General features: G+C 41.5%; 5 protein-coding genes across 7 annotated transcripts; 3 read left to right on the plus strand and 2 right to left on the minus strand.

Moving 5' to 3' along the window:
* Positions 1–3018: 3018 nt before the first annotated feature.
* On the minus strand, positions 3019–6666 carry LOC115679694 (uncharacterized protein At5g49945). The gene is made up of 4 exons (XM_030603356.2): positions 5768–6666; positions 4756–5066; positions 3619–3822; positions 3019–3535 (listed from the first exon to the last, which is right to left on the minus strand). The coding sequence occupies exons 1-4, from the start codon at positions 6486–6488 to the stop codon at positions 3305–3307; spliced, it is 1467 nt and encodes a 488-aa protein (XP_030459216.1). The 5' UTR covers positions 6489–6666; the 3' UTR covers positions 3019–3304.
* Positions 6667–8365: 1699 nt separating this feature from the next.
* LOC115679778 (WEB family protein At2g17940) lies at positions 8366–9257 on the plus strand. Its single transcript, XM_030603485.2, has one exon. The coding sequence runs from the start codon at positions 8503–8505 to the stop codon at positions 9211–9213; it is 711 nt and encodes a 236-aa protein (XP_030459345.1). The 5' UTR covers positions 8366–8502; the 3' UTR covers positions 9214–9257.
* Positions 9258–11882: 2625 nt separating this feature from the next.
* On the plus strand, positions 11883–13723 carry LOC115679777 (serine/threonine-protein kinase-like protein At5g23170). The gene has a single exon (XM_030603484.2). The coding sequence runs from the start codon at positions 12293–12295 to the stop codon at positions 13346–13348; it is 1056 nt and encodes a 351-aa protein (XP_030459344.1). The 5' UTR covers positions 11883–12292; the 3' UTR covers positions 13349–13723.
* A 2490-nt stretch (positions 13724–16213) lies between these two features.
* On the plus strand, positions 16214–19087 carry LOC115679775 (COBRA-like protein 6). Of its 2 annotated transcripts, none has more exons than XM_030603478.2 (6): positions 16214–16627; positions 16743–16822; positions 17208–17673; positions 17891–18044; positions 18279–18559; positions 18642–19087. In XM_030603478.2, the coding sequence occupies exons 1-6, from the start codon at positions 16561–16563 to the stop codon at positions 18926–18928; spliced, it is 1335 nt and encodes a 444-aa protein (XP_030459338.1). In that variant the 5' UTR covers positions 16214–16560; the 3' UTR covers positions 18929–19087. The 2 variants fall into 2 exon arrangements, with proteins under 2 accessions (XP_030459338.1, XP_030459339.1); XM_030603479.2 differs by having other exon boundaries at positions 18282–18559.
* Positions 19088–19740: 653 nt separating this feature from the next.
* On the minus strand, positions 19741–23929 carry LOC115679776 (uncharacterized protein At4g06598). 2 transcript variants are annotated; one of them, XM_030603480.2, is made up of 5 exons: positions 23770–23929; positions 21993–22700; positions 21417–21492; positions 21172–21298; positions 19741–20453 (listed from the first exon to the last, which is right to left on the minus strand). In XM_030603480.2, exons 2-5 carry the CDS (start codon positions 22679–22681, stop codon positions 20233–20235), a joined length of 1113 nt encoding a protein of 370 aa, XP_030459340.1. In that variant the 5' UTR covers positions 22682–22700; positions 23770–23929; the 3' UTR covers positions 19741–20232. The 2 variants fall into 2 exon arrangements, with proteins under 2 accessions (XP_030459340.1, XP_056163307.1); XM_056307332.1 differs by lacking the exon at positions 23770–23929 and adding an exon at positions 23535–23701.
* Positions 23930–25129: the final 1200 nt, after the last annotated feature.

Genomic DNA, 25129 nt, shown 5'->3' on the forward strand with positions numbered 1-25129 from the left:
AATTCAAGTTCAGCACGAGTGGTTATTGATATTAGCATAAATATCCCAATTAATAGATACCTTCTATGTATATAGGAAAACAATGCAAAGTTGACTAACTTTGGCTAGGTTGTTAAAGAATGGGCAGCGTGACTATTGTTACTTAAGGCTATGCACTTCAAAGATCACACAGAGACACGGTCGACAGGCTGCTATATTTCAGAGTACACTACTAGTTAAGGATTGCCGACATGCAAGAAATCACTGAATCTACATGTAGAGATGATATGACAAATTATAATATTAACATAGATCATCCCTAAAATTGGATCTTGAAATATTATATTCAAGTATTCTTTTTAACCCATATTTGGCCAAAATTGGATCCGGCACAACTTGTTTGTCCGACGTCCCATTGATTCGATTTTTTCATCTACAAAAAGCTCATGACCTAATTGTTCTAAAAATGTCGTTCGATTTAAAAAGAAAATGTCGAGATTGTGAATTTCGATTAATCAAACAAAATGTATGGCTATTCTAAAATTCTTTCATTCTTTGGGGGAAAAACCTCTGGCAGATCTCAAATTCTATCGATTATGTAAAATAGGCGAATAATATCAAAGGAAAATTATACCGTTAGTCATAAAGAAAAATTACAGTCAAGAATTACAAGAGTGGAAATATACAAAAAAAAATATACGTCAATGTAAACAAGCAGTAACATTCAAAAACGTGATAATGACACAAATAGTCTCTGAACTTTGGCTCAATGTGCAATTTGGTCCCTGAACTTTTAATTTGTTCAATGTAGTCCTTGAACTTTAGCTTAATATTTAATGTGGTCCTTGAACTTTTAATTTATTCAATGTGGCCCCTGAACTTTTGGTACATGTTCAATTTAGCCCTGAACTATATCAAAATGTATAATATAGTCCCTGAACTTGAATTAATGGAATGACTATATTGAATATTTTTATAAAGTTCAAGGACTATATTGAACATATACCAAAAGTTCAGGACCACATTGAACAAATTGAAAGTTCATGAACTATATTGAACAAATTAAAAATTTAGGGACCAAATTGCACATTGAGTCAAAGTTCAGGGACTGTTTGTGTCATTTTCCCTCCAAAAATTAAATATTAACAAAACATTTCACATTGCATACAATGCAATTATTTTCTAAACTGAAATTTTGCAAGTAGAGAAAGAATTTTTGTCATCCACTTGGCACAAAAATATCGTGAACTTGCTTCACTGACTCACCGAGCAATAAAATCATCGTGCTAGAATATATGCCAAAAGTACGTCAATACTCTCACAAGGTGGCAGTGGTTGTAATGATATTTGCGTTTTCCTATCATCACACACACATATTTATATATTTTACCGATATGCATTTTGGCCATTATAACAAATTTGAATTGGATAGACAGTGAAAATTTGTAAACAAATTGCATTGGCTGTAATCAAGGTGCATGAAAAGCAGTTCATCATAGTCGATTTAAAACCCGAAAATATACTATCAGGTAGTTTACTCAAGACACAAATTCAAGTTCAGCACGAGTGGTTATTGATATTAGCATAAATATCCAAATTAATAGATACCTTCTATGTATATAGGAAAACAATGCAAAGTTGACTAACTTTGGCTCGATTGTCAAAGAACGGGCAGCATGACTATTTTTAATGAAGGCTATGCACTTCAAAGATCACACTACTAGTTAAGGATTGTCGACATGCAAAAAATCACTAAATGTCCATATAGAGATGATATGACAAATTATGACATCAACATCGATCATCCCTAAAATTGGATTTTGAAATATTATATTCAAGCATTCTTTTTAACTCATATTTGGCCAAAATAGGATCTGGCACCTTCTACTGATAGTTTGGTGACTATCAAGTATTTTGTTGTTATAGAAATCACTAATGCAATCTTATGCGGAGTCATGGAGCTGTATTTAGTTGTTCGATATCAAATTGAACTTCACCTTCTACTGATAGTTTGGTGACTATCGAGTAGCACTGTATCTTGTGTGCAAGCTGAGAATATCTATGGTTTTTGTTTCATGCCCTAGTTATAAAGTAGCACTGTACCTTTACTGATATATGTGTCCTGCCCTGGTACACATTAACCACGAAATCCTCCTCACGAAGATGTAATGGGTAAGGCATATCTTTCCTAACTCCTTTCACTTATAAGCTAGTTTGTTCTTTGGGTGATAAAATAGTTTGATTTGTTGTGGACCGTTTCTCTTTATCAGATCTCCTCTTCACTTTGACCCAAGTGCAATGCTGCAGCTACTACTGTGTTGCTTTCGACTACAAGACCAAACCCTTTCGGCGAGTTCCCATGTTACTGTCTTGTACGTGGATTAATCTCTATCGAATCAAATATAAATAGACCATTTCATCGGTTAATCTAATGCTTAATATCTAATTATGGTCACGCTTAACGCCCGTGGCATAGCGACCAAGTTTGTCCTTGGCTAAGTCTCCACCTATATCAACAGGTGATTTGGCCTAGAAGGACGTTCTTATAATAATATGCATACTTAAACCCTCAATTAGTTTTAATCATAACAACATGAGCATAATCCACCAACTTTAATTTCCAATGACCCACAATTCAAATCAGAAACCATTTCAAAACTCCGATTTACTTACCAAATCATATAACTCTTCACGATTTAATATAATCAATCTATCATATACAATATTCATAAATCCTGAACTTTTCACGATTCTTTCGAAAAAAGGTTTCGCAAACCATTTACAGCCAATCAACTCAAAGTGGGATCCAAAGATATCTTGCCATTTCAAATAGCACCACTCATCTATACTGGCTGAAAACCAACTTACGTAGGTTACTCGAGTCGGCGCACTCATACTCCTATCAATTAATAGAATATGCTTTTCGGTACATTCCGAGCGAAAGTTGGTAAAGGAAAATAATTGGAGCTAGCCGGAGACCGTCGAGACCGGGCAGCACATAATCTCCCAAAGTTTTGCTTGCATCAAGCACACGGAGTATTTCTTTCTTTCAAAATTATTTTTAACAAAATATCTTCTAGGACCAAAAAGCAGTTTACACCAAATAAACGGACCCTAGGTTCAAAAGTGTCCGCACCAAGGAAATTACTACACTAACTCTTGAAGCATAAAATCCTGGTACCTTTGGAATTCATAGGGGAAGTGAAAAGATGGCTAAAATGAGAGACACTAGAGTACAACAGGACAGCAACAGATATGAGGGCAGAAGAAAATGCTCCACAAACTACAGCTAACTCATAGACCGATGATTGATTGGCTCAAGAACCTAGTGAGCGCGGGTCATCTTCATCTTTGGCATTGCTTTCTTCATTTGGCGGGCACGCTCCTTAGCTTCTTTCTTCCGAAGAGACTCTGCACTAAGTTTTGCTTCAGCCTCTTCCAACATCCTCTTTTTCTCTGCCTTCTTTTTCTGCATGGCTTCTTGCCTGGCATTATGGAGTTCTTTATATGCCTCTTGTTGAATCTTTGATCTAACAGCTTCAGTTTTGGTCCGTGCCTGCATGTGCACAAGATCAAACTTCAGCTTTAGAATTAACCAGAACCACTCATCAATAAGATCAACCATTGACCGCGGCTCACCTGAGAACTAAGCTTGTAACGCCCCACTAAATCAATGTAATATGGTATAAGAGCCACCAAACGGGTCATATCCGCCATGTGGTTGACATCAGGGAGAGCAAACTTAAACAGTAGCATCTTCTTGTGAGCAGCAGAGTGCTGATCAGAGAAATGCATGGAGATGAAACCTTTCCCAAATTTTTCAAAAGCCTTATCCCCCAGCACCTGCAGCAATAACAGCTCTCCCGCATGAGCAATAGTTCAGACTCTTCATAAACTGCTTGTCGTGAAGAAAATGTCCACATTCACATAGACCTGGGGTACCAAGTGAAAGCATGATGCAATGGAATGAGCCGAAATCAGGCAGACTAGAACAGAGGATTCATGTGGCCAAGGAAATACCCTTTTGTTTCCCATCAAAAAAGGATCGAAAAGTAAGACTCAGGACGCCAAAGGAAATAGACAAAGTACTACAATTTACAACCTCATAAAGTGCATGTAGAAAGATTCGGGCACTGAACTTAGTGAAAAAAAAAAAAACCACTGCAATTTTAAGATCCAAGATAAATACAGTGTGGCAATTCATAAGTAGGAGTATGCAATTCATTTCATAGTCATCAAACTAGTAATCAAGCAGGTTATCTGTATAAGAAAGTTACAAAAACCTGCAAGCATACAATCAGATGTTGCGAATACAAATAAAAAAAATCTTCCTTCGAATCATTTGCAAGAAAGTTGACAATCTCGGCGGTGCATAGAACAAGACGAATACGTCAGGGGAAAAGAGTAGTGATGGTGGAGGCCAAGTGATGGTTTATTACAAGACATCTAGAAATCACCATCTTACTCTTCTAATCAACATACACAAGAAAAACAATAACGACATTAAGAAAAAGAAAGAATCAGATGAGAGGCAGTGGCCGCAAAATTGTTACACTTCTGCATCATCAATTAATAATAGATTTCTTCCAAAAACCTTTCGCCCGAAGGAAAAATAAAACTGATGTACAAGTTATGGAATCCAATTGACAGCCAAAAGAATCAAAGCAATTTTGAGCCCTCAATTAAACAGTCAAGCAACCACAGCTGTTCACGGTATATGTTGAACTGCAAAGAGGTAAATTCTTTCAGTACAAGAAAGAACAAGCATAGACCAACCTGATCAAGCACTGCCTCTGTTATCAGATCCCCAGCAACCTCCTTGGACTCCGAAATAACCGCCAACTCGTCGGCAACCCACTTCCTCCCACCAGGAGGTGATAAAAGTCCTGCAAATCTCTGCAAGTCCCTCACTTCTTTCTGCATCCCTTTAGCTGCCTTCTTCTTTGCCACAGCAAAAATCACATGATCCATGGCATCATCATTCATGTAGACCTCGAAACTAATCTCATCACGGCATGGCACTATCAGATTGTACATCCTCGATATCAAATCATGCCTACTCTTCAACTCCATAGTCGCCAATAAACCTTCCAAAATGTCATTCCACATCAACGAGAAATAGGTTAAAGAAATTGAAAAGAATTCAAATGCACCATGCTATGCCTATCAAATATTGCCATGTCTCCAAGTTCTGACAAAAATTTCGAACTTGCAACCAAAGAACGAAAGGAACCTTCCACTATTTTTACTCACAACCATACGGCTTAAAGATGGATAGAACTCTGTTGTTCTAACATTACGCCAGCATTTTTCAGCACCAAAAGGAAAGGGGATGAACTGAAACGGTCCGATACCCCAAAAATTTGATTCCACAGCAACAAGAAACATCATAAATCCAATGATATTTAACTTGGTCTTGCCATGACAATCACATCCTTCCCAGACATGATATAAGAGTCGAGATTTTGTTGCGGCATAACAGTCGCCAACTTTGAACGGAGAGAAAATTATATTATTTACAACCAAAAACAGAAAAGAAGAGAGGAAAAAAAAACTTCCCCAGTTCTATTCTTGCAATAATAGGCTACCCTTAACAGTTCAAGTGTCACTTGACAGTTAAAATTTCGAGGTGAACGAAACCAGATTTTCAACAAAGTTATCAAGGAAACGCCAAAATAAACCATTATGGCTAAAGAAACACCAATCCAATGTGCACCAATTATCACCAAACCTAGCTAACTAAGAGAAGGGGGGGCAAATCCATCGAGATAAAATCAGCCAGGCATACCTTGGCAAAATCTCCGCCCGCTCGCGTAAAATTTGAATACATTCTGCCCTTCTTTGAGCAGAAGAGGCGAGTCATCTCCTTCCCCAACACCCAGCAAGCTGAAATTTTTCTCGAAAATGGAATCCTTCGTCGCAAACTTGGTCGCCCAAGCAAGCGCGATGTTCTCATTCTCGCGCTTCCCGGCGAAAAAGTTGATCCCAAACATCACCAAGAAACTCACGCAGGCAATCTCCACGGTATATGATCTCCAAGTCGGCTTATCTTTCGACGCCGGCTTGAGGTCCGGGGTGGGGTCGCTAGGTCCGGCGGCATCTTGGGCAACTTCGATGGGGTCCGCCGGTTGCTCCACGACGGGAAGGCCTTCGAATTCGTCTTCGTCCCAGAAATCGAAGCTCGTGGAAGAAGGCTTCTGGGGATCCTGGGATTGAGTCAGGAGGTCCGGGTCACGAATCGGCTTCGGATCCGGAGCCGGGACGACGTCTTCGGGTTCGGATTGAGTGGCGGGAGGAGGAGGAGGATGCGATTCGGATTGGGTCAGGGGAGGGGATCGGAGATCGGAGAACTGGAGGGACTCGAAGGATTCGTCCTCGTCGTCGGCATCGAAGCCCTCGAAGTGGGAATCGGCGAGGGATTGAAAGGAATAGAGATTGATGAGGAGGAGAGAGAGGAGGGAGAGGAGCGAGAGGGAGCGTATCAGAGAGGCGAATGGTGGTTTCGCCATTGGAGACGGAGAGAGAGAGAGAAAGAGAGAGAGAGAGGAGATGATGGTGGCGATGGCGGAACAAGAAGGGTCGTCCAAGGACGGTGACGGACGGGGAGGTGAGGATATCAAATCGGCATGCGAAGAGAGAGGTGCCGAAGAAAAGGTGAAGTAAAACAATGCAAACGTCACAAATGTAAATTATGGTCTGGAATATAGTTTCGTGATACTATATAGCATTGACCTTAAATTAGTGTATAATCTGACGTAAAAATATTTTCCGATTCTTTATTCTTGTGCTTTAAAGAGATCATTTCATCGAAGAGAAAATAACGTCGAAATTCCATTAAACCGTGTATCCCGGAGTTTGATCGTGGAAAATTTCTAAGTGTTATTACGAATAATGATTCTATATTGTCATAACGAGAAGTAGCTCGAAATTCATAGAGAAAATTGATCTTCTAAGTGACACTTTTCTTAATAGCATCGATCAAAACTTTTCTTATATTGATCAAAATTCTCCTACGGACTTGATTACATGATGAAATCAATTGCTTCAAGAGTTTAATTAACAAAAAATACACGATATGTCCCTCTTTAGAGTAAGTTATTAGGAATATCGATGATCTGATGAACATTTTTGCTTGCGTGTTTTTAATCTTCTCTCCATTCGCGTGATTTAGCCCTTTTAAGTTTTAATGCACAACCCCCAGATTTGTTGATGGACTCGACTCAGAAACAGGATCATTATCTTATGTTCATGAACTGGGGGAGATTGGCGAGCTCAGTGGGTCAATTTCACCCGCTGAGCTCTTGAAAGGCTCTGCCATTGGTGTGTTTGTAAATTACGAATTAGCGTTTGGACATCTATCAACCCTTCTAGTTTTAAAGGCATAATTGTAATATCACTAATGAAAGTTAGTGGCAGTAGTTCATCCACCTGGAATCGAGTTTACCAACCTTTGGGAAAGGCTACTAATGTTCGCTTAAATTGCATCCATTAATCCGCCTTCGGCCGACTCAATTGAGACCCTGAGGACATCGAATATCTAATTCACCATCTTGTGGTTAACGCAATGGTATTTGCCTATGCAAGTAGAAGTTAATGTCAAATAGATTAAGTGAATTCGATTGGTAACTCGTAGAGGGTTACTAAGTTTTTATCCATTGGATAAGTAATAGGGATAGAATGTCGCGTGCAGATTGAGCAGTGGCAAAAGGACTTGAATCTGGATTAGCAAGGAAAAACAGCACTGACGTTTATATGCACGAGCCAGCAAATGCAAAGAGAAGCAAAACCAACTGGATTATCGAGAAACAGAGCAATTCAATAATGATGCAAACTGATGCCAACCTTGAGAGAAGCAATTCTCCTCCTGCAAGATTTGCTCCATTTCTGGAAGGTTCATCCTCCGAAGGCAAAGAATGAAGGGAAAGATAAATGATAGGTGAACAAAGGATCCATGAAAATCATCTTCCACTGGAAACTCTCGAGCAAATAGCATAACAAACTCATCACTTCATACCTAACCAGACGCTCTGTACTCGTGCTAAATCAACAACACTTGAATACACAGAGAGAGAGAGAGAGAGAGAGAGAGAGAGAGAGAGAGACAGAGAGAGACACAGAGAGAGAGAGAGAGAGAGAGGGTGGTTGGGAAGGTTCTCTTTCTCCACATAATTAAAGGACACGAAAGAGTCCGAGTATCGCCTTAACACTGCATCTTCTTGTACAATTCCATCAAACATTAAGGTAATAAACTACTATGAGGAAGATGATAAAAAGGATGAGACCCGAGAGGAATGGGCTACAACTAAGTCGACCAACAAGAAGCAGCCCAGTAGATAAATGGTCGTCCTCAACCGGTACCATACTCAGATATTGTCTTAACCTTAAAACAACAAATTCCCACTTGCCCATCTCTCTCTTTCACTCTGTCTATCAAGTATTGAAGTGAAAGCAAAGCAACCCAAACCCTGACCCATCATCAAATAATCCATCCTCCTTACAACCAATTCTCATTTCACCCTAACCATGGAAGACCAACATATCTGCCAAAAGCTTCCTAGTGACTATCATTCCAATGTCGATACTTCTCGCCCCTTCAGTTCTGTCAAAGAAGCTGTCGCCATTTTCGGCGAGCGAATTCTCGCTGGCGACATGTACTCCCCAAAGCCTCATAACAGCCCCAAACCAGAGGTAGGCACCTCATGGAGCTTCAGCACACCCAGTCCCATGGTGAAACTACCCCCGAGAGAAGAAGCTGAGGGTGAGCAACATGCTTCCAGCAATAACCTAAAGAAACTTGAAGCAGAGCTCGCGGAAACAAAGTTGGAGTTAAAGTTACTAAGAGAGCGAGAGTCTATAACCGAGGTTGCTCTGGCTTCCCTGAACGCTGAGCTGCACAAGAACATGTCAAGGTTAGCTCAAGCTGAAGCTGCTGCTGCAGCAAAAGCTGCGGCGACCAGAAGATCAACTGATTTTGAAAGGGGAACTGGGGCTGATGCCATGAAAGAACAGGAGAAAATAAGCGAGATGGTGATCAGGATGGAGAGCTCCCCCACTCTGGCTCAGATACTGAGTATCAGTGAGAAGGGGGACTACTCAGGATGCACGAAGGAGAAGAAAATGATGAAGAAGAAGCCTATTGTTCCACTTGTAGGAGACTGGTTTTCCAGGAAGAAGAGATCTCCCACAACTCATCTACATGAGTCTCTCCACTCTTCACCTCACTTTTTCAATTAAGTGTGTAAATCTTCATGGTGTTGGAAACCCAGTTTCTTATCAAAGTTGCTGCAATTGTTGTTGGTTTTTAATCTCATGATCATCTTCTACGAAAAGAATCACAAGCAAGCAAGCAAAATATCGGCTCATAAAACGTGCTATACACGAACTACGCAAAAGTGCCTTTTCAACTGGATCAAAAAAGCACCATGTGAACATTAATCAGTTTACTATCATATCTGTAGTGCAGATAAAGATGTGTCAGACATGTTTTCAGATATGCCCATAAGCACAAGGATAATTCAACCATATTAGTTCAGAAATATGCCTTGGCAATATTGATCGAGAGAGAGAGAGAGAGAGCCAAATAAACAATCCATTCACTGATGGGTCACATATCTGACTCCACTTGCTTCCTACATGGTAAAATCTGTAGAAAGGAAGCAGCCATTCTTATGCTGGTAAAGGGAAGAATACCGACATTTACACGGACATACACATGGTTAGTAAATCATCCAAAGAAGATTTCTCCCTATTTCATGACATATAACATCCTCAGGCTCAAACATGTCAGCAGGTCTAATTAGATAGCTTAGTCCTCATAAGATGTGACTGAATGCAAACCTCTTGTGGCTATGTGCTTCTCAGACCACCGCACTATGCAAGGAAAAGATCGACGCATGCACTATCTTCATCCACACTTCCTCTTCTTAGCAAAAATGAAAAAAACATCCAGCTTTGCCCTATTAGATCCCACTCTCAACAGAATGGTTACCCAATCACATAGCGTACCGATATGTTGCAGGGCAAAAAACAAGAGCTTTTATTTGCCCCAAGTCAAAACAAAGGAAGCCAAGGCAGCATGCACTTTCATGTAGCCTTTTGCTTAGGCTTCTGCTTCAAAAGGCCAGAGACAGAACCACAGTGTGTTGATTTGTAATCACATTGCTCGCAGCAAGACTGCAGCGCCTCAATGACCTTCAGACACCTGAACAATACAAAAACCACCCGTTCAGACATGACAAACTAACAAGGACAAAAGAGATCATTTCATCTGGATTGAAGCAAAGAGCATTCATTCATCTTCATAAACGTCCGACGACGACCCATGATCCCAGCGAAACTGGGTCGATGACAAGACAGCACAGAAGGCAAGCGAGCCTCCCAAGCACTTGACTCGATGTGTTCGGATAGGAGAAACACACGGAGACGGTATCGAAAGGTAGAACGACTTGTTCCGATACAAGAATCCATGCGCGTTGCGCAGTGTGGCGGACGGATGCAATCGTCGCAATCAATCTAAAACAGACACAACCAAGGAACACGTCACCCCGAGACGCCGAAACGAACGAGCAACCCACAAAACAAAGCTCGGCGATTGCTGAAAAGAAACGGGAGGCAATCGAATGACGCGACTTGGACAGACAAAAAGAGGCGTGAAGACGAACGAAGACAATACTTCTGAGGAATGAAATTGTTCTTGGTGAGGCAGGCTTGGATGTCGCACGCCTCCTTCTTGCACGGCTCCTTGCTCGGCTGCGCCATCTCGATCTCCCTCTCTCCCTCTATCTCTCTCGGTGCAAAAATTGGCGGACGGAAGAGTTTTTCAGGAGTTGAATTGTTGTTGGTCTAACAAGAACAGCAACACGATGGGGGAACCGAACCGAGTGCCGCCGCGTAAAAAAGCTTCGAATTAGATTCGATCGGGTCGGGTCGGTTCGGGTCGGATCTCACAGGGCCGAGATTTCCCACTGGCCCGGGCATTACATAACCCGACTTATGTGCGGCCTAATAACGAAGATGGGCTTGTCTGCTAAGCCCAAAAGGTGCATCAAGATCCACGATACTTAAAAGATAATTAGGGGTTACAACAATAATCCTTTTTCTTATTGCGATTAAAAATATAAACAAGGATTGGGTGTTGAGGGAAAGAGAGAAACTTGTGGCATTCACTTTGTCCATCTTCAAACGACACGCCCATAATTCATCCTCTTTTACTTCTTTTAAGTACATGGGGTTTTGGTCGACAATTAGGCTTAAATCCACGCAGATCCCGATCATCTTGTGTTCCTATTCGAATTGGTAACAGATTGTACAGCATCATACATGTCCATTTCATCCAAGTTTTCCCCATCCCTCTCGTCGGAATATCAAACTACCCCGGACATTGATAAATTTGTGTTACTTTTGGATTATCTATTAGATTATGTGAATATTAGATTACGCAATGCAAGCTTTTAAACTAGTTGATTGTAAACCCACAAAATTTTTTAGGATCAATAAAATCACAATCTTACTTTTGGGTTATCTATTAGAGTGTAAGTTATGCACGAAAGGGAACCGCTTCATCTTGAGTATGAAGTTTCTCACTTATCCAACCACAAACTTTGTGTAGGCCATTTAACTCATGCCCCACGTGGACTATTTGAAAAGAAAAGTGTTTCCTCTTTCTTCAAGAACCCTTCAATCTCTAAGGGAATTTCAAAAGTCATCACCTAAAGATTCTTGAAAATTAGGTAATATGGCAAAATCGTGTGCTCACAGCCAACCCTTTTTTGAATATTAAGAAAAAAAGAACAAGCTTTATGACTAAATACGACCAATAGCAACGCACCAGCAGCAACACCTACAGATGATAAATCATCTTTCAAATTTACAAGAATTCAATCAGATAGGGATAGCTAAAGATATATTTCCACATGATGACCGCCATTGACAACACAGAGAGAGAGACAGCAGAGTGAGGGAGACAGAGAGCAGAGAGAGATGGAGGTGGGTATAGAATATGGAGAAGAGAATCCCGTCCTCGTCAGAGCAGAGCCCTTTTAGCTCAGCACTCCCCAGCTTTTTCTGTCTACCTTTTACTTTGTTCAATGATTCATGTATTCCTCTACCTTATACCTTCTCATGTACCCGAACCCTCTTTTACTGTTCCCTCTCACCTTCAGAAAAATCCCGACTTTATCAGTTTGATCACCACCGCAATACAGAATAAGCTACCCTTTCACTATCCCCAACCATCCCACCTCTTTGTTAACCCCCCCCAACCTCACAAACACAGACCCAAGAAGTCGACAGCTAGGTATGTACAAGGCCTGACATGGAGGAGTTCAAGTATGAAGACCTGGTCAAAGCGACAGAGAGCTTCTCCTCAAGCAGGCTCATTGGAAAAGGCAGCCATGGATGCGTCTACAAAGGTGTTCTCAGTGAAGACCGAGTGATCGCCGTCAAAACACTGTCTCTTGCCCTTCGAGCCCTCCACGACAACTCCAAGCTCAACAACGAGACTCGCGTATTATTATCACTTGCTGAGCCTGACAACTCTTCTTCTTCTTCTTCTTCTTCTGATCATGTGATAAAGCTTCTAGGAACCAGCCAGGACCCTTCACAGAACAAGCTCCTGGTCATGGAGTTCATGCCCAATGGCTCTCTCCACGACTTGCTTCATCCTCCCACTAATGATGCCCCACCGCCAACTTGGCCCGCCCGTTTGAGGACCGCTCTCCAGGTGGCACGTGCGCTCCAATCCCTTCACGACAGGAAGCCCTTCATCATCCACAGGGACATCAAGTCCGCCAATGTCCTGTTCGATTCGGACTGGAACGCCAAGTTGGCTGATTTCGGGCTCGCCGTGATGGACGGCGATGACCGACTCGACTCGCCGGCCGGTACTATCGGGTACTTGGACCCCAATTACACCTGTCCCAGCAAGTTGAGCCGCAAAAATGATGTCTTCAGTTTCGGGGTTATGTTGTTGGAGATCATGAGTGGGAGGAAAGCCATGGATGTGTCCAAGCAAACGGCCTCAATAGTGGATTGGGCAATCTCTCGGATTGAAGGGCAAAGAGTGATGGATATCTGTGACCCTAGAATTTCATTGCCCAGTGTAGAACCCTTCAGGCACATGGTCCACATCGCGGGACGTTGTGTAGCAGCCAACGAAGGCTCTCGGCCATCGGTCTCGGAAATCGTCATGGAGATGGAAAGAGTTCTCCATCAGCGAGTTCCGGTACTGACTTGGTTGAGCCAGTGGCGGAGCCTAGTTTCGTTGAAGAGGTGGCGAAAACATGCTAGTAGATGCAACACGAGCACTTTGGTGAAACAAGGAGCACAAAAAGGAGAGATTCAGGGAGATATGCTCAGTGGGAAAGTGTAGTTTAGGAGGAGAACGATCATGGCATACATGAGAGGGGCGAGTGAGATGGGCAATGACTCGGGGTGAGTTGGAGAAACCGAGTTGGTCAATGGAAATGAATTGGGAAATCAACCTCACAACCTGCGGGGCATGTAGTCCAAGCACAAGATTCCCAAAATAGTAGGTGGAGGCAGAAAATAAAAATTAAAGGGGAAGAAGCATGGTGTCATTCCTTGCTGATTGAGATAGTCCTCCTCCTCCTCCTTTGGCTTTATTAGTAGATTAAGGGCCGAATTGGAGTCCTAAGGTTGGAGATTATTTGATCCATGCCTTTCGTCTCTGTCAAGAATTTTGTAATCTTCATATCATGAAATACTTGAATGGTTTTGGTACCAACTCCATCTTTGGAGAAGTTTTAACTTGTGAGCTTTCCACTAATGAATTAATTTGCATAATCTGCTGTCAGGTCATGTTGATTTGTTATGGGTCATCCACTCCTTGCATACTTGGTTTCAGCCCAAGAAGAAACACTTTTTCCACGGAGAGTCCATAATCAAAATTAAGGATCCGTCGAACATTAAACAGGCGCAAGGAAGCAACGTCTCGTGCGAGTGAGAGAGAGATATATACGGTGTAGGGCCGAGCATCGGGCCCGGCTCGACATGAGAATCGGACCCACGACCAAGTCCAGCTTTTTTTGGAAAAAAAAAAAAAAACTTTTGCACTCAATAAGAATTGGACCAAAATCTTCTAAATAAAAAAAACAACATAACCACTTGACCAATATATGTTTTTGTAGTGAAACGATATAAATTTTCTATTTTATTTTAAAAATGCAATATTTTACACAGCATAAAAAAGTAGGCCGGTTCCCGATTCTACCGATTCCGATTCCAAAATTTGGATCCAAAAGTCACGATATTGTTTTCCAATTATAGGCTGAGAACTGACCCACACAAGAATCAATCACCCATAATACACTATACGTGTTTTCATACTATTTATTTCAGACAATCTGGGTTTTGATAGTCCAGATATAATAGCAACTTATCCTATCGGTGTTTGGCAACGTCCTTCAGACTGGATAATGCTAGATATATATGGATTAAACATCGGATAATAAATCCGGGACAAGGGGTAGTATAAGCTCGGATTAGATTGAAAATTTTTAAACATAACCTAATGAATTTTTTTATCTTCCAAAAATGAAGTGATAGGCCACCATGCGAGGATCATTACCAATACATCTTGCCTCCAACCACTAGTTGCTATTGCCGGCGAGCGATCGTGTTCCGACGATTGAGGATGAAAAGGAATCTAAAAATTATCGCTGTACGAGTTTGCATAGATCATCCTCTCCACCACCTTCTTATCGCATGCGTTCTTCATGTCGAGCCCGACCTTCTAGGGGTGGGTTACGAGCCGGCTGTTCACCTGCTGGTCGGAGAAGAAAGGTCAGCACACCCTCGGCTTTGGAACTTGCTGTGCATCACGAATGCCGCAGCGGCACCGTGGTGCAGAACCTCCTCCTACGAGGCCCACCCCACACCGCACCCCCACTCCGTTGCCGCCTACCTCAGCTCCTCTAGGACAACACCACCTCCTTTGGAAGTCGTGTCTGTTGAGGGTCGCGATGCTCTCGAAGCAGCTCTTGTAGATGATTGACTTCAAAGGTCGCTTGTTGAGCCATGAGATGTAACTGAGGTCGACTTTCTAGAGACTGTTCCCGGCTGACAACAAGGTTTAATGGGTCTGAGTCGTACTAGAGAAGCCGGTCGGAGATGGGATTTTCGAATATTTTCAAAGGACAAAGGATTTTCAAAGATTTTTAATGAATAAAGACGAGCTAATGGCACTGCAATATATCAATTACACATGGTGGCTTCTCCACCGCTAATTAAACTTGGAAACTCATCTGTCACGTTTCCAGTCTTGCTCCATTTAAAAAGGAAATTGATGAGATTTAGCAAGCAAATCCCACTCAAGTATTTTATTCTTTTTAAGAAATTGATGGGAAAAAGGGAAATATAAAAAACAAGAAAGAAAATAAAAAAAATCACAACTTCATAAGTACAACGCTAAAAGAATAGTCAATTTTCTATGGATAATAATGTGCTTAATTTTTTCTAATTAAGTAATTCTAAATAAAAAATTTAGCCAAGGAAGTGAATGCGAGACTTCGGCTTACCCTTTCGAGCCCGTTTGTCCAAAAAGGTTTAAGAGCATGTTGGTCACAAATGTCCGATAATGATATTCAACTAAAAGTTCATCAGATATAAACTGATAACCCATTTTGGAATTGATCCAGTGATAAGGGTGTTCTCATACTTTTCCGCCAAAAAATCAATGTTTTTTGGTTCAATTAATTGTCTTTGGCAACGCAGATTTAAGCGGGGTTATGGCGGTGGTTCTCGTGCTAGTTTTCTTTAAAAGGAAAAAAAAGAAAATGATTTTTTTGATATTTTCTTAACAAAGGTTAAGTTTTTTGTGCTCTCGAATTGAGAGCCAATGACACATGTTACGAATTTACAATGGAATTGTATTTGATTTTGGAGCAATATCCATCTTGCGAAAATCGGATCCAAACGACCGAACATATACTTTGGGAACCCATCACCCCTACTACGGCCCACATGTTTTCATGCTATTTGTTTATAACAATGTCAAGGTATCAAGTGTTTCTGTGTTTCTGAGAATTGATGCAAGTCATTCATCACCAATCAATCATACAAGGTTATAACAGCGTGAAATGAGTCGTAACAGAAGGATAGGGTCAAGGGCCAGCCGTAAGCAAAAGATTAATTGGGCAATTAATGAGGAGGATGGGAGAGATGAGCTGTTAATCCCAAAAACGGATTTTCTTGATTCTCTCAGACTTTCCACCTTTGATCAAATCAAACATTCACTCCTCCTCCACCACCCCCCGTGCCACTATAATAGGGGATTGAATCCATCTCACTCTCTCCATTTCCAGCAACCCTAACACACACACAAATAAGTTCCTGGTACGATGAACAACACCCTCTACAATTCAGTGCCACGGGCAACAACAGCACCACCTAGAACGACAGCGTGTGTATAAGCGAGTGAGAGTTAATGCACACGACCTATGACCCATGTTCAATGCACCACTTATAAGGAGCCTTTGGTGATACTGATGAATGATCTTCCAGAATTCACCAAAGGAAGACGAGATTTGATCACCTCGAGCTTGTCGCCGGCGAAACGTCGGGATGGGTTTGGTTTTGATGTTGGGTTTGATCATGACTTTGTATCTTGCGAGCTTCGCTCCACTCTCGTGTAAGTAAGATTGTTTGTTTCACTTTCTTTCATTTTCTTTCGCGTTGTTTTGTTGTTCTTGTTCATCGAAAAAGATGGCATAGCAGTATGAACTTATGGGCTCCTTTCATTGCAGATGGGTATGATCCATTGGATCCGACTGGGAATATAACCATCAAATGGGATATCATGCAAGCCAATGCTGGCGGATACAGTGTAAGGTCTTCGTCACTGTATCTTTTAAAATACTCGATTACACAAATGAGAACACTTCTCGTTTGATGACATCACCTCATGGAATGGGTTTTGTAAAAAGATCAGATTGATTTGTTCTTTTAATGTGTGAATGTCCTGTTTTGTTTTTACCCTTCTTCGGTAGATGCTTGATAGCCTGTTAGGCGTCTGTGTCCTAAAAAAGTTTGGTTCCTCAAAGAATTTGATTGACCGTGAGTAAATGACTCGTCTGAAAGGTGGGTCTTGAAATGTGTAGACAAATAACCCTACTAGATATGTTGCCTCAAGAACTCTTCCATTTGGATGTTAGGCATGCACAGAAATGAAACTCGGTCTTGTTGCACCCAAAACCCGATTTGTTTTGCAGGTGAAGGTGTCACTGTTCAACTACCAACTGTTCCGGCACGTGGAGCCACCGGGTTGGAGACTGAGTTGGACATGGAACGGAGATGAAGTAATATGGAACATGGCTGGGGCACAGGCTACTTTGCAAGGCAACTGCTCTAGGTTCATGGGCAATCTCCCTCACTCCTGTGAGAAGAAGCCAGTGATTGTTGATCTCCTGCCAGGAGCTCCCTATAACATGCAAGTGGCCAATTGTTGCAAGGGTGGGGTCTTATCCTCCCTGATTCAGGACCCTTCAAAGTATGGAGCCACTTTCCAGATGAGTGTTGGTGCTGCTTCAACTTACAACGCAAGCAACACCAGCTCACTGTACTCAATTCCTGCAAATTTCACCATAGAGCTTCCTGGGTATACCTGTGGTCCTCCTCGCGAAGTCCCTCCCAGCCGATTTACCAGCGACGGTGGTCGTCGATGGACACAAGCAATCGGTAACTACTTGACGAGGATATCTCTATCCAAGTAACACGATTTTATGATCTCATCAGCCAACAAAAGAGAGAGAAAACCGGCAGATTATTCTGACACCAAGTTGAAAGATTGAGAGGAATGTTCCTGTTTAATGCATATCCAGAGCAGAGCTACAGGGATAGAGCAATGCTGTAGTTCTGACATTTAGTAACACACGTTTTGGTCGTTTTGTTGTAGGCACATGGAACGTGACTTGTATTTACTCACAGTTTCGAGCATCGCTAACGCCCAAGTGCTGTGTCTCCCTCTCAGCCTTTTATAATTCCACAATTGTTCCTTGCCCCACCTGCAGCTGTCATTGTCAAGGATTACCGGGTGCGCGTTGTGCCAAGTAAGCCCCAGCCTTGAGCATTGGGTTAGTTTGACCTTTGTTTTTTCATCTTGCAGCTATCATCTATATATCACTCGATACATGCAAAATCTTTTTTGAAATTCTTAACCCCGTTCCTTGGTCTTAATATAATTCTTAACATGGATCAGAAACCTGCTTTTCCCCATGAAGCAGTCCCAAACTCAGTCCTAATTTACTACCATATCTTCCACCATTGATCATTTTATGAAACAGCAGCTCCAGCAAGCTACCGCCGTTACTCCAGTTACCACACGATGTAACGAAAGAAGTGCCGCCACTGGTTAGTTGTTCACAGCACATGTGCCCAATAAAGGTTCACTGGCACGTGAAACAAAGTTACCGGGAGTATTGGCGAGTGAAAATAACAATCACCAACTTTAACTTGGCCAAAAACTACTCTCAGTGGAGCCTGGTGATGCAGCATCCAAACCTCCGTAGCTTGACCCAAGTTTTCAGCTTCAACTACAGCCCACTTGATCAGCATGGAACCATCAGTAAGTAATCGAACAAAAATGACCTACTTAGGCACTTAGCTTTTTGTAATATCATTTAACTCTTGCGATTAAAATGGTCCAGACGATACTGGGATGTTTTGGGGAATCCAGTACTACAACGAGATGCTACTGCAATCAGGCGATAACGGGAATGTGCAGACGGAGATTTTACTGAATAAAGATGCAGGAATGTTCACTTTCAGAGAAGGGTGGGCTTTTCCCAGGAAGATTTCATTCAATGGCGATGAATGTGTGATGCCATCTCCAGAGGATTACCCCAGGCTACCCAATAATGCCAATACTAGCTCATTTTTCAGATTCATTCTTTTGAATATTCCTTGTCTTCTCATTTTGATGTTTATGCTGTAGCAACTCTGACCCCATAGGTTCTGTCTGTTGTTCCTGAAATTGTAGCTCCTCACAGTGCAGAGGGACTGGCATGAATCGGCACATTCTAGTCCATATTTCTTAAATGGCAAATGTATTTGACCAAACTGAACACAGATCTGTGAAATTTTTACCACCAAATTGCATAGTAACCATGCTCTGCAAATTAAGGCGTACAAGCATTTCACAGCCACATGCGGTTCAGTCAAAGTGAATAAAACTCCCATGTTTCTATTAATCACCTCTGTTTACCCAAGAGAAGTTAAACATTCCATCTGGTTAGCGCGAATTGTCATCTTCTAAATGTTTTCAGCATGCTAATAGGAATGCTTGTCTAATGAAAAATACTGTTACCGTCCTGAATTTTCTTCATCTGTTGAAGGTAAGAATCTTCATTACCTCTAGAATCCTCGATCTCAATTAGCATCGTTTATATACCATGACACTAGAACAAACAAAATCTGTGCATATACAATTGACAGTATTTATAATGGACATAATTAACACATCATCTTCATGTTCTTCCTTCCATTTTCATCAATTGCCCCTAACTGTAATCCTCCTATTAATTTCATGTCACAATAAGATTGTATATAAACATCTTTCTCAAAGTTGGGTTATTGGCAGAGAAGAGGGTGACGACTGAATATACATGACTGGTAAGCTGCTCCTGTGAGACGGTCAAGTTTTCACAGTTCGATTTCTTTCAACAAACATATTTTATCACGACGCTAGAATTCCCATGATTCTTTTTCCCAAATCTAAAATCAAACGAAAAGATGAAATGGAGAAAGTGATGAATATCCAGTATGTCTTTCCATAGCCCAATCAGAATTGAACAAGACAGGACACTGACTTAATAGACTGCTCAAACAAAGCTTTCTCACCATCTTGCATTACAAAAAATTGCACATCTATGCAGCCCAAGGAAATTTCCTACTACGTTAAATTCTACAAACAGCCGCGAGAAGAATGGAGTAGATAACAAAAACTACAATTAGGTAAACATACAGGAGCAAGTGCATTTCCAAACTGCTTGAAGTAACCACCTCAGGTATGTCAGCGGGCAGAGAACAGATTTTCCAGCCATGACAACCAGGCGCTCAAGGTACTGCTCAGTCAAAGATTAGGCTTAAGAGTTGAAAAGGAGGGCACGTAATGGGGAGAGATGGTGCCGGGATGTAGGAGCCTACGCTTACCTGGCACAACTTAGATCCAACAAGCTCATGAAGGCATGGACACAAGCAAATCCAAATGGAGGCATGATAAAAGGGGGACACCACAACTTAAGTGCGCAGTGGACCACTCACAGTGTCTTGGCCAGAATTGGCATCTTTGGGTCTCAAAGAGAGATTAGCAAGCTGTGTATCAAGATCTTTACTGGTGGTGCGTCGAAGACTGGAAGACGGTTGCTTGTGCTGCTGCTGCTGCTGTTGCGGTGGCTGCTGCTGCTGCTGATACAGTGCTCTTAGCCTTCCTATCTCCCGCTCTAAAACCTCATGCTCCACTGGATGTAGATTGGATGTTATATTCATGAAGTAGTGACTAACAAGATACAATGAAGATTCATAAAATGTGACAAATAGTATCTGTTTCCGCTTCTCTACTAAAGAGGTAGCATCTTCACATTAAAATCTTCCTTTCTCCACAAGAAAATAATCATTAGGATCTTTCCAGTTGCCACAAAGTGCCTCCCACCTAAAAAAAGTGATTTTAGTTGCTCTTATAGTCTTATAGGTCATATATATCACTTCTCACTATATATCAACCTTCCTTTCAATTTCCTTTTTTTGTGGCTTAGTTAACGCATCCATTTCTGTCAAACCAGGTCAGTGTGCTCGTTTCTGTCTGCACCACAGTTCAAAACTCAGGTTGCAAAGTTGTCCAAACGACGTCAGTGAGTTCTTTGGCTAATTCCAAATTAAGCAATGACGGCACAATGATCATACAACCGCATCAATTCACTAGCAAATGTGCAGAATAAAAACATTAATTAACATGCTTATCTTATGGAATTCAAACCTCTCACACTGTCCAGAATACACTAAATTACTAACTCAAGTTGATACAGTTCCTGATCAGTTTCCAAAGTTTTCTTGTTCAGTAAACAAAAACTACATTTAAGCAGTGAAAACGTCGTTTTAGGATTTAAAGCAGCAGAAACGAAAAACAGAATGACAAGTTTATTCGTCAAGAACATTACGAAAGAGAAAAAAGAAACTTACAGTATTTTATCATTTGCTCTTGAGCTAAGCTTTCTAATCGTTGCTTTAGGGTTTTGTTTTCCATGCTCAAAATGAGATTTTGTTGGTTTAGAAACTCAAGCTCGGCCGATGCTTCTGACCCTTCTGCCTGCATAATAACAGATAGAAAGTTTAAAATCTTGGAATCCTGCAGTTATCTGCATTCCTCTCTTTGGGCATGAGTATTTCAGGAGAAATGTGGATTGTCATGTTCTACTGGGCCTTGCCTGTAAAGCTTGCACATTCCTTTCCAATTCAGCAATGTACTGAAGTTTCCGCACTCGTGAACGCTGAGCGAATTGCCTACAAAGACAAGTTGCCGAGCTTGTCATAACAAACAAACCATTTGATGAAAATAACTGGGTACAGGTTCACAGCCTAATCATGGAACTCTAATCCAATGGGGAGAATCTACTACCTTAATCATAGCAACTCTAAGGCTTCATTCACAGTTACCGCATACATTGCACTTCTGGACTATGTATTAATTTGAAGGCAATTAAGAAACAAGAATGGGAAACCAACTAAGAATTGCACCAGAGCAAAGAAAACATAATTACATTGCAACACGTGCACATTATTCAGTAATCTATTATTACATAGTTAATAGCAATCAGATAAAATTGAACTGTTCATCATCCATCCAAAACTAATCTGACAATACCATCGGAAAATCAATGAAGAAAATGGACTGTAAGACTCATAAATCAATCATATAGCAGAGACCGACATATGTGCGCACAAGGTAAGCAGGTGGTCCGCTTGCATACACAAACAGATTATAGATAGATGGAGAGGCATACTGTTTAGCACGTTTTGTATCAGTGTCTGATGCAGAAGGCTTGGTATGCGAACTGTCCCTTCTCTCGGAAGATTTTGAATCATTGGAATTGGATTCAACCTGACATTGCTTCTCACTTGCTCCAGAAGGAGCCCTATCTATCTCTTGCGAGGAATACGACGGTCCAGAAGTCACACCACTTGGGGGAGCAACCTTATTCAGAGATGATTCCCAAACCCTACTACTCTGCTTAACAGAGCTTGCTTCTGGAGGGAAAGAAGAATGACGACCATCTCGATAGTGATCAAACTCTTGAGCTCCCCAAGAAGGTACCGATACCATGTTTTTTAACGCGTACTCATCATGGGCTGCATAATCTAGATTAGAAAAATTAGCCACATCTACATATGCAAAGGAGTCACTTGATGAACGCCGATGACCGGCTCTTCGTACTGGAGTTTCTGGCTCATTGAGTAGATCATCAAGCCAGGATGGTTGCTCATCTATTACAAGGCTCTCAGAGGATGTTCGGTGGTGGTGCACATAACTGTCCCTTGGCTTCTGCACAGCTTTTGATCCATTCGCTGCACTTGGTATGTAATCAGCATATGATGAAGAAACGCTGGGAAATGGACTTTTGGGAGGCAGCAAAGGATGTCTCCCAGAGCACATCAAATTTCTGATGTTCGCTGTCCCCTTGGAATTCGCCATAGCCAACTAGAAGCAGACACTGTCAATAAACAAAGCGGAAAGCCAATACCACAAATTATTACTAAGAGACCATTAAAAGAGCGGAAGACAAGAAATAAGAAATCCAACCGCAACCTTCATGATCTTTCTCTTGTTAAACCAATACAAGTTTCTTCCTATGCATGAGCAAATTTAGCGAGGCCTAGTATCCCATCAATAAATTCCCCATCAATAAATTCATGGAAAAGACTCTCCTACAACAAGAAAAGAGATAGGGGAAGCATCGATTCCATGGCTCTGAAACTCACTATGACAAAAGCATAAGGTTATTTCTTCAGGTGAACTTTCAAACTTCACTAAAGAGGTACTAGCCGGAGCTTAGACACGCAAAACTCATTCGCAAGCAATAAGCTGTATGAATTCAGTGATACCCATTATATCTACAGAATGCCAACCAACGAATCATGAGCTCAAATCGGTAATTGGACTCACAGGGCAGTCCTAAGTAACTGACCTTCAGAAAATACAAAAATCTGGACTGTCAAAGCAGCACCACGAAGAAAAAAATGCTAGCTTTAAAAGAGCCCGAAAAAGAACCAAAAAGTCCCGTGCAAAAATCGGGGAAAACGAAAGGAATGCTGGAGATTCTCAGCTGCTAACGGGGACACGAACTCAAACCCTCTAATTCCCATGAAAGCAAGAGTAGATCCTCAAACCGTGATTATGAATTTCGCGCAAACTATGTAATTTCTCAGCTCCCGCTTGGTAACAACTAATTAGATTCGAAGACAACAAGAAAAAAGAAAAGAAAAGAAAACTCCACGGGTCCCAATTCCTCAGCGTCCAAAAGGAAGATATGAAATTAGACGTGTACATAATGAGCAGATGAAGATGCGGCATCTCAACAAGGAAACGACCGTGGTCCGACGCCAGAAGTTACTGATTGAAGCGAGCAAAGCGCCCGGAATGTGTGATGCTGGCAAAGACGACGGGCTGATTTCCACCGGATTGAGCAAAAACAAAAAACGAAAAATAGGAACGGAAAACAGATTCGATTTGGAATCCGAGAAGCGACAACCTTTGACGTCGATAGAAAGCGAAATGCCAACCTTTGAGAGAGCAAGAAGTGCTGGAATTCTGAGATCTCGAGACGCAAATGTGCAGAGACGACGCCCCCAACTACTTCTCTCTCTCCTCTCTCTCCTCTCTCTGTGTCTGTGTGGAGGTGTGTGGGTGGGTGTCGCGAAGCTATGGCTTTTCTGGGTTGAATGAGGGGGTGGCTGGGCTGGACTGGAAAAAGCATTACAAAAATTGGAAAAAAAAAAAGGATTTCCCTTTCTTTTTTTTCTTCCTATTTTTCCTTTGTTTAATATTTCAGCGAACGCGTCCCAAATTTTGTGAAATTCGGTCCGCAAGATGACATGATGGTTGACCCTTTTTTGTTTTCTTTAATTTTTTTTTTTGCTTTATTTTTACTCTCATTTCTTTCTGGTCCAAATATCCTAGGAGTGGAGATAAAGCTTAGACCCGCATGGAAATATCAAATCACCAATTATTATAAAATCATACGATACCAGCATATTGGGAAATTCTCTGGAAAAAAAAATTAATAATTTGATTTTCGGAAAAAATGGGGACATCATCACTTTTATGGGTCATTCTCCAATTTTTTTAAACCACAATAAATTAATTAATTAAAAAATAGGAAGAGAAAGAATCCCTCTTCATTTTTTTTCTTCTTCTTTTTTCCTTTCTTTTGGTAAGACGCGGAGCAGGTGTCGTTGTCGCTCTGGATACACAACTTCTGTTGTGCATGGGGAAGTCAAACAGCTTAATGAGAGACCTGCCAGTTTACACCGATTGTCCGGTCTTGAATTGCCATTGAAAACAGATGGGTACGCGCAGAGAGGGAAGAAGATGTATGTATCAAAGTCAGTTTTATGTTTTGTTTACATATTCATATTCTTTTACCGTACCAAAAGATCAGGGAAGGGAAAATCACGTCGATACCTGCGTTTGCCCTACTGAAGATCAGTTGGAAAACGGGCATCACACGAAACACCAGAACCCATAAAGTACAGATCATTGCAACCAAGCTTGGTTGCTCATGAGCTGTGTACACAGAGAGAGAGAGAGAGAGAGAGAGAGAGAGAGAGAGAGAGAGAGAGACAAAAGAGACGACCTGCTTCACACATGAAGTAGTTAGCACAAAATACAAGTGGAGGCAACAGACAGGCAGCTCCAGTGCATTATGACTCTCCAACATGTCGCAAAAACCAACCCCCACCAGCCTATCACCGGGTCCCTCATACTCAAATGCAAAGTCAATCTCTCTCTCTCTCTCTCTCTCTCTCTCTCTCTCCCTCCCTCCCTACCTTGAATGGAGTCAAAGCAGTATACTTCATCATGCACAAGACAGTTACATGGAAAGCCACTGAAAAAGGTGGAAAGCAACACAGTAGCTGAAGC

Source organism: Syzygium oleosum, unplaced genomic scaffold (genome assembly GCF_021117445.2).
Source record: "Syzygium oleosum isolate NSW1041296 unplaced genomic scaffold, Sole_v2.1 Sole_v2.52, whole genome shotgun sequence".
Lineage (NCBI taxonomy): Eukaryota > Viridiplantae > Streptophyta > Magnoliopsida > Myrtales > Myrtaceae > Syzygium > Syzygium oleosum.

What these genes read in the sequence shown, in the direction of transcription:
- LOC115679694 (XM_030603356.2), bottom strand. Translation starts at nt 6,488, where the DNA reads ATGGCGAAACCACCATTCGCCTCTCTGATACGCTCCCTCTCGCTCCTC. An exon ending in CGGGCGGAGATTTTGCCAAG is followed by an intron (nt 5,067 to 5,767) that starts GTATGCCTGGCT and finishes ACATTTTGGAAG; the next exon opens with GTTTATTGGCGACTATGGAG. An exon ending in CAGAGGCAGTGCTTGATCAG is followed by an intron (nt 3,823 to 4,755) that starts GTTGGTCTATGC and finishes TTATTGCTGCAG; the next exon opens with GTGCTGGGGGATAAGGCTTT.
- LOC115679778 (XM_030603485.2), top strand. Translation starts at nt 8,503, where the DNA reads ATGGAAGACCAACATATCTGCCAAAAGCTTCCTAGTGACTATCATTCC.
- LOC115679777 (XM_030603484.2), top strand. Translation starts at nt 12,293, where the DNA reads ATGGAGGAGTTCAAGTATGAAGACCTGGTCAAAGCGACAGAGAGCTTC.
- LOC115679775 (XM_030603478.2), top strand. Translation starts at nt 16,561, where the DNA reads ATGGGTTTGGTTTTGATGTTGGGTTTGATCATGACTTTGTATCTTGCG. An exon ending in GAGCTTCGCTCCACTCTCGT is followed by an intron (nt 16,628 to 16,742) that starts GTAAGTAAGATT and finishes CTTTCATTGCAG; the next exon opens with ATGGGTATGATCCATTGGAT. An exon ending in CCGGGTGCGCGTTGTGCCAA is followed by an intron (nt 18,045 to 18,278) that starts GTAAGCCCCAGC and finishes TTTATGAAACAG; the next exon opens with CAGCTCCAGCAAGCTACCGC.
- LOC115679776 (XM_030603480.2), bottom strand. Translation starts at nt 22,681, where the DNA reads ATGGCGAATTCCAAGGGGACAGCGAACATCAGAAATTTGATGTGCTCT. An exon ending in GATACAAAACGTGCTAAACA is followed by an intron (nt 21,493 to 21,992) that starts GTATGCCTCTCC and finishes TTGTCTTTGTAG; the next exon opens with GCAATTCGCTCAGCGTTCAC. An exon ending in GGAATGTGCAAGCTTTACAG is followed by an intron (nt 21,299 to 21,416) that starts GCAAGGCCCAGT and finishes GTTATTATGCAG; the next exon opens with GCAGAAGGGTCAGAAGCATC.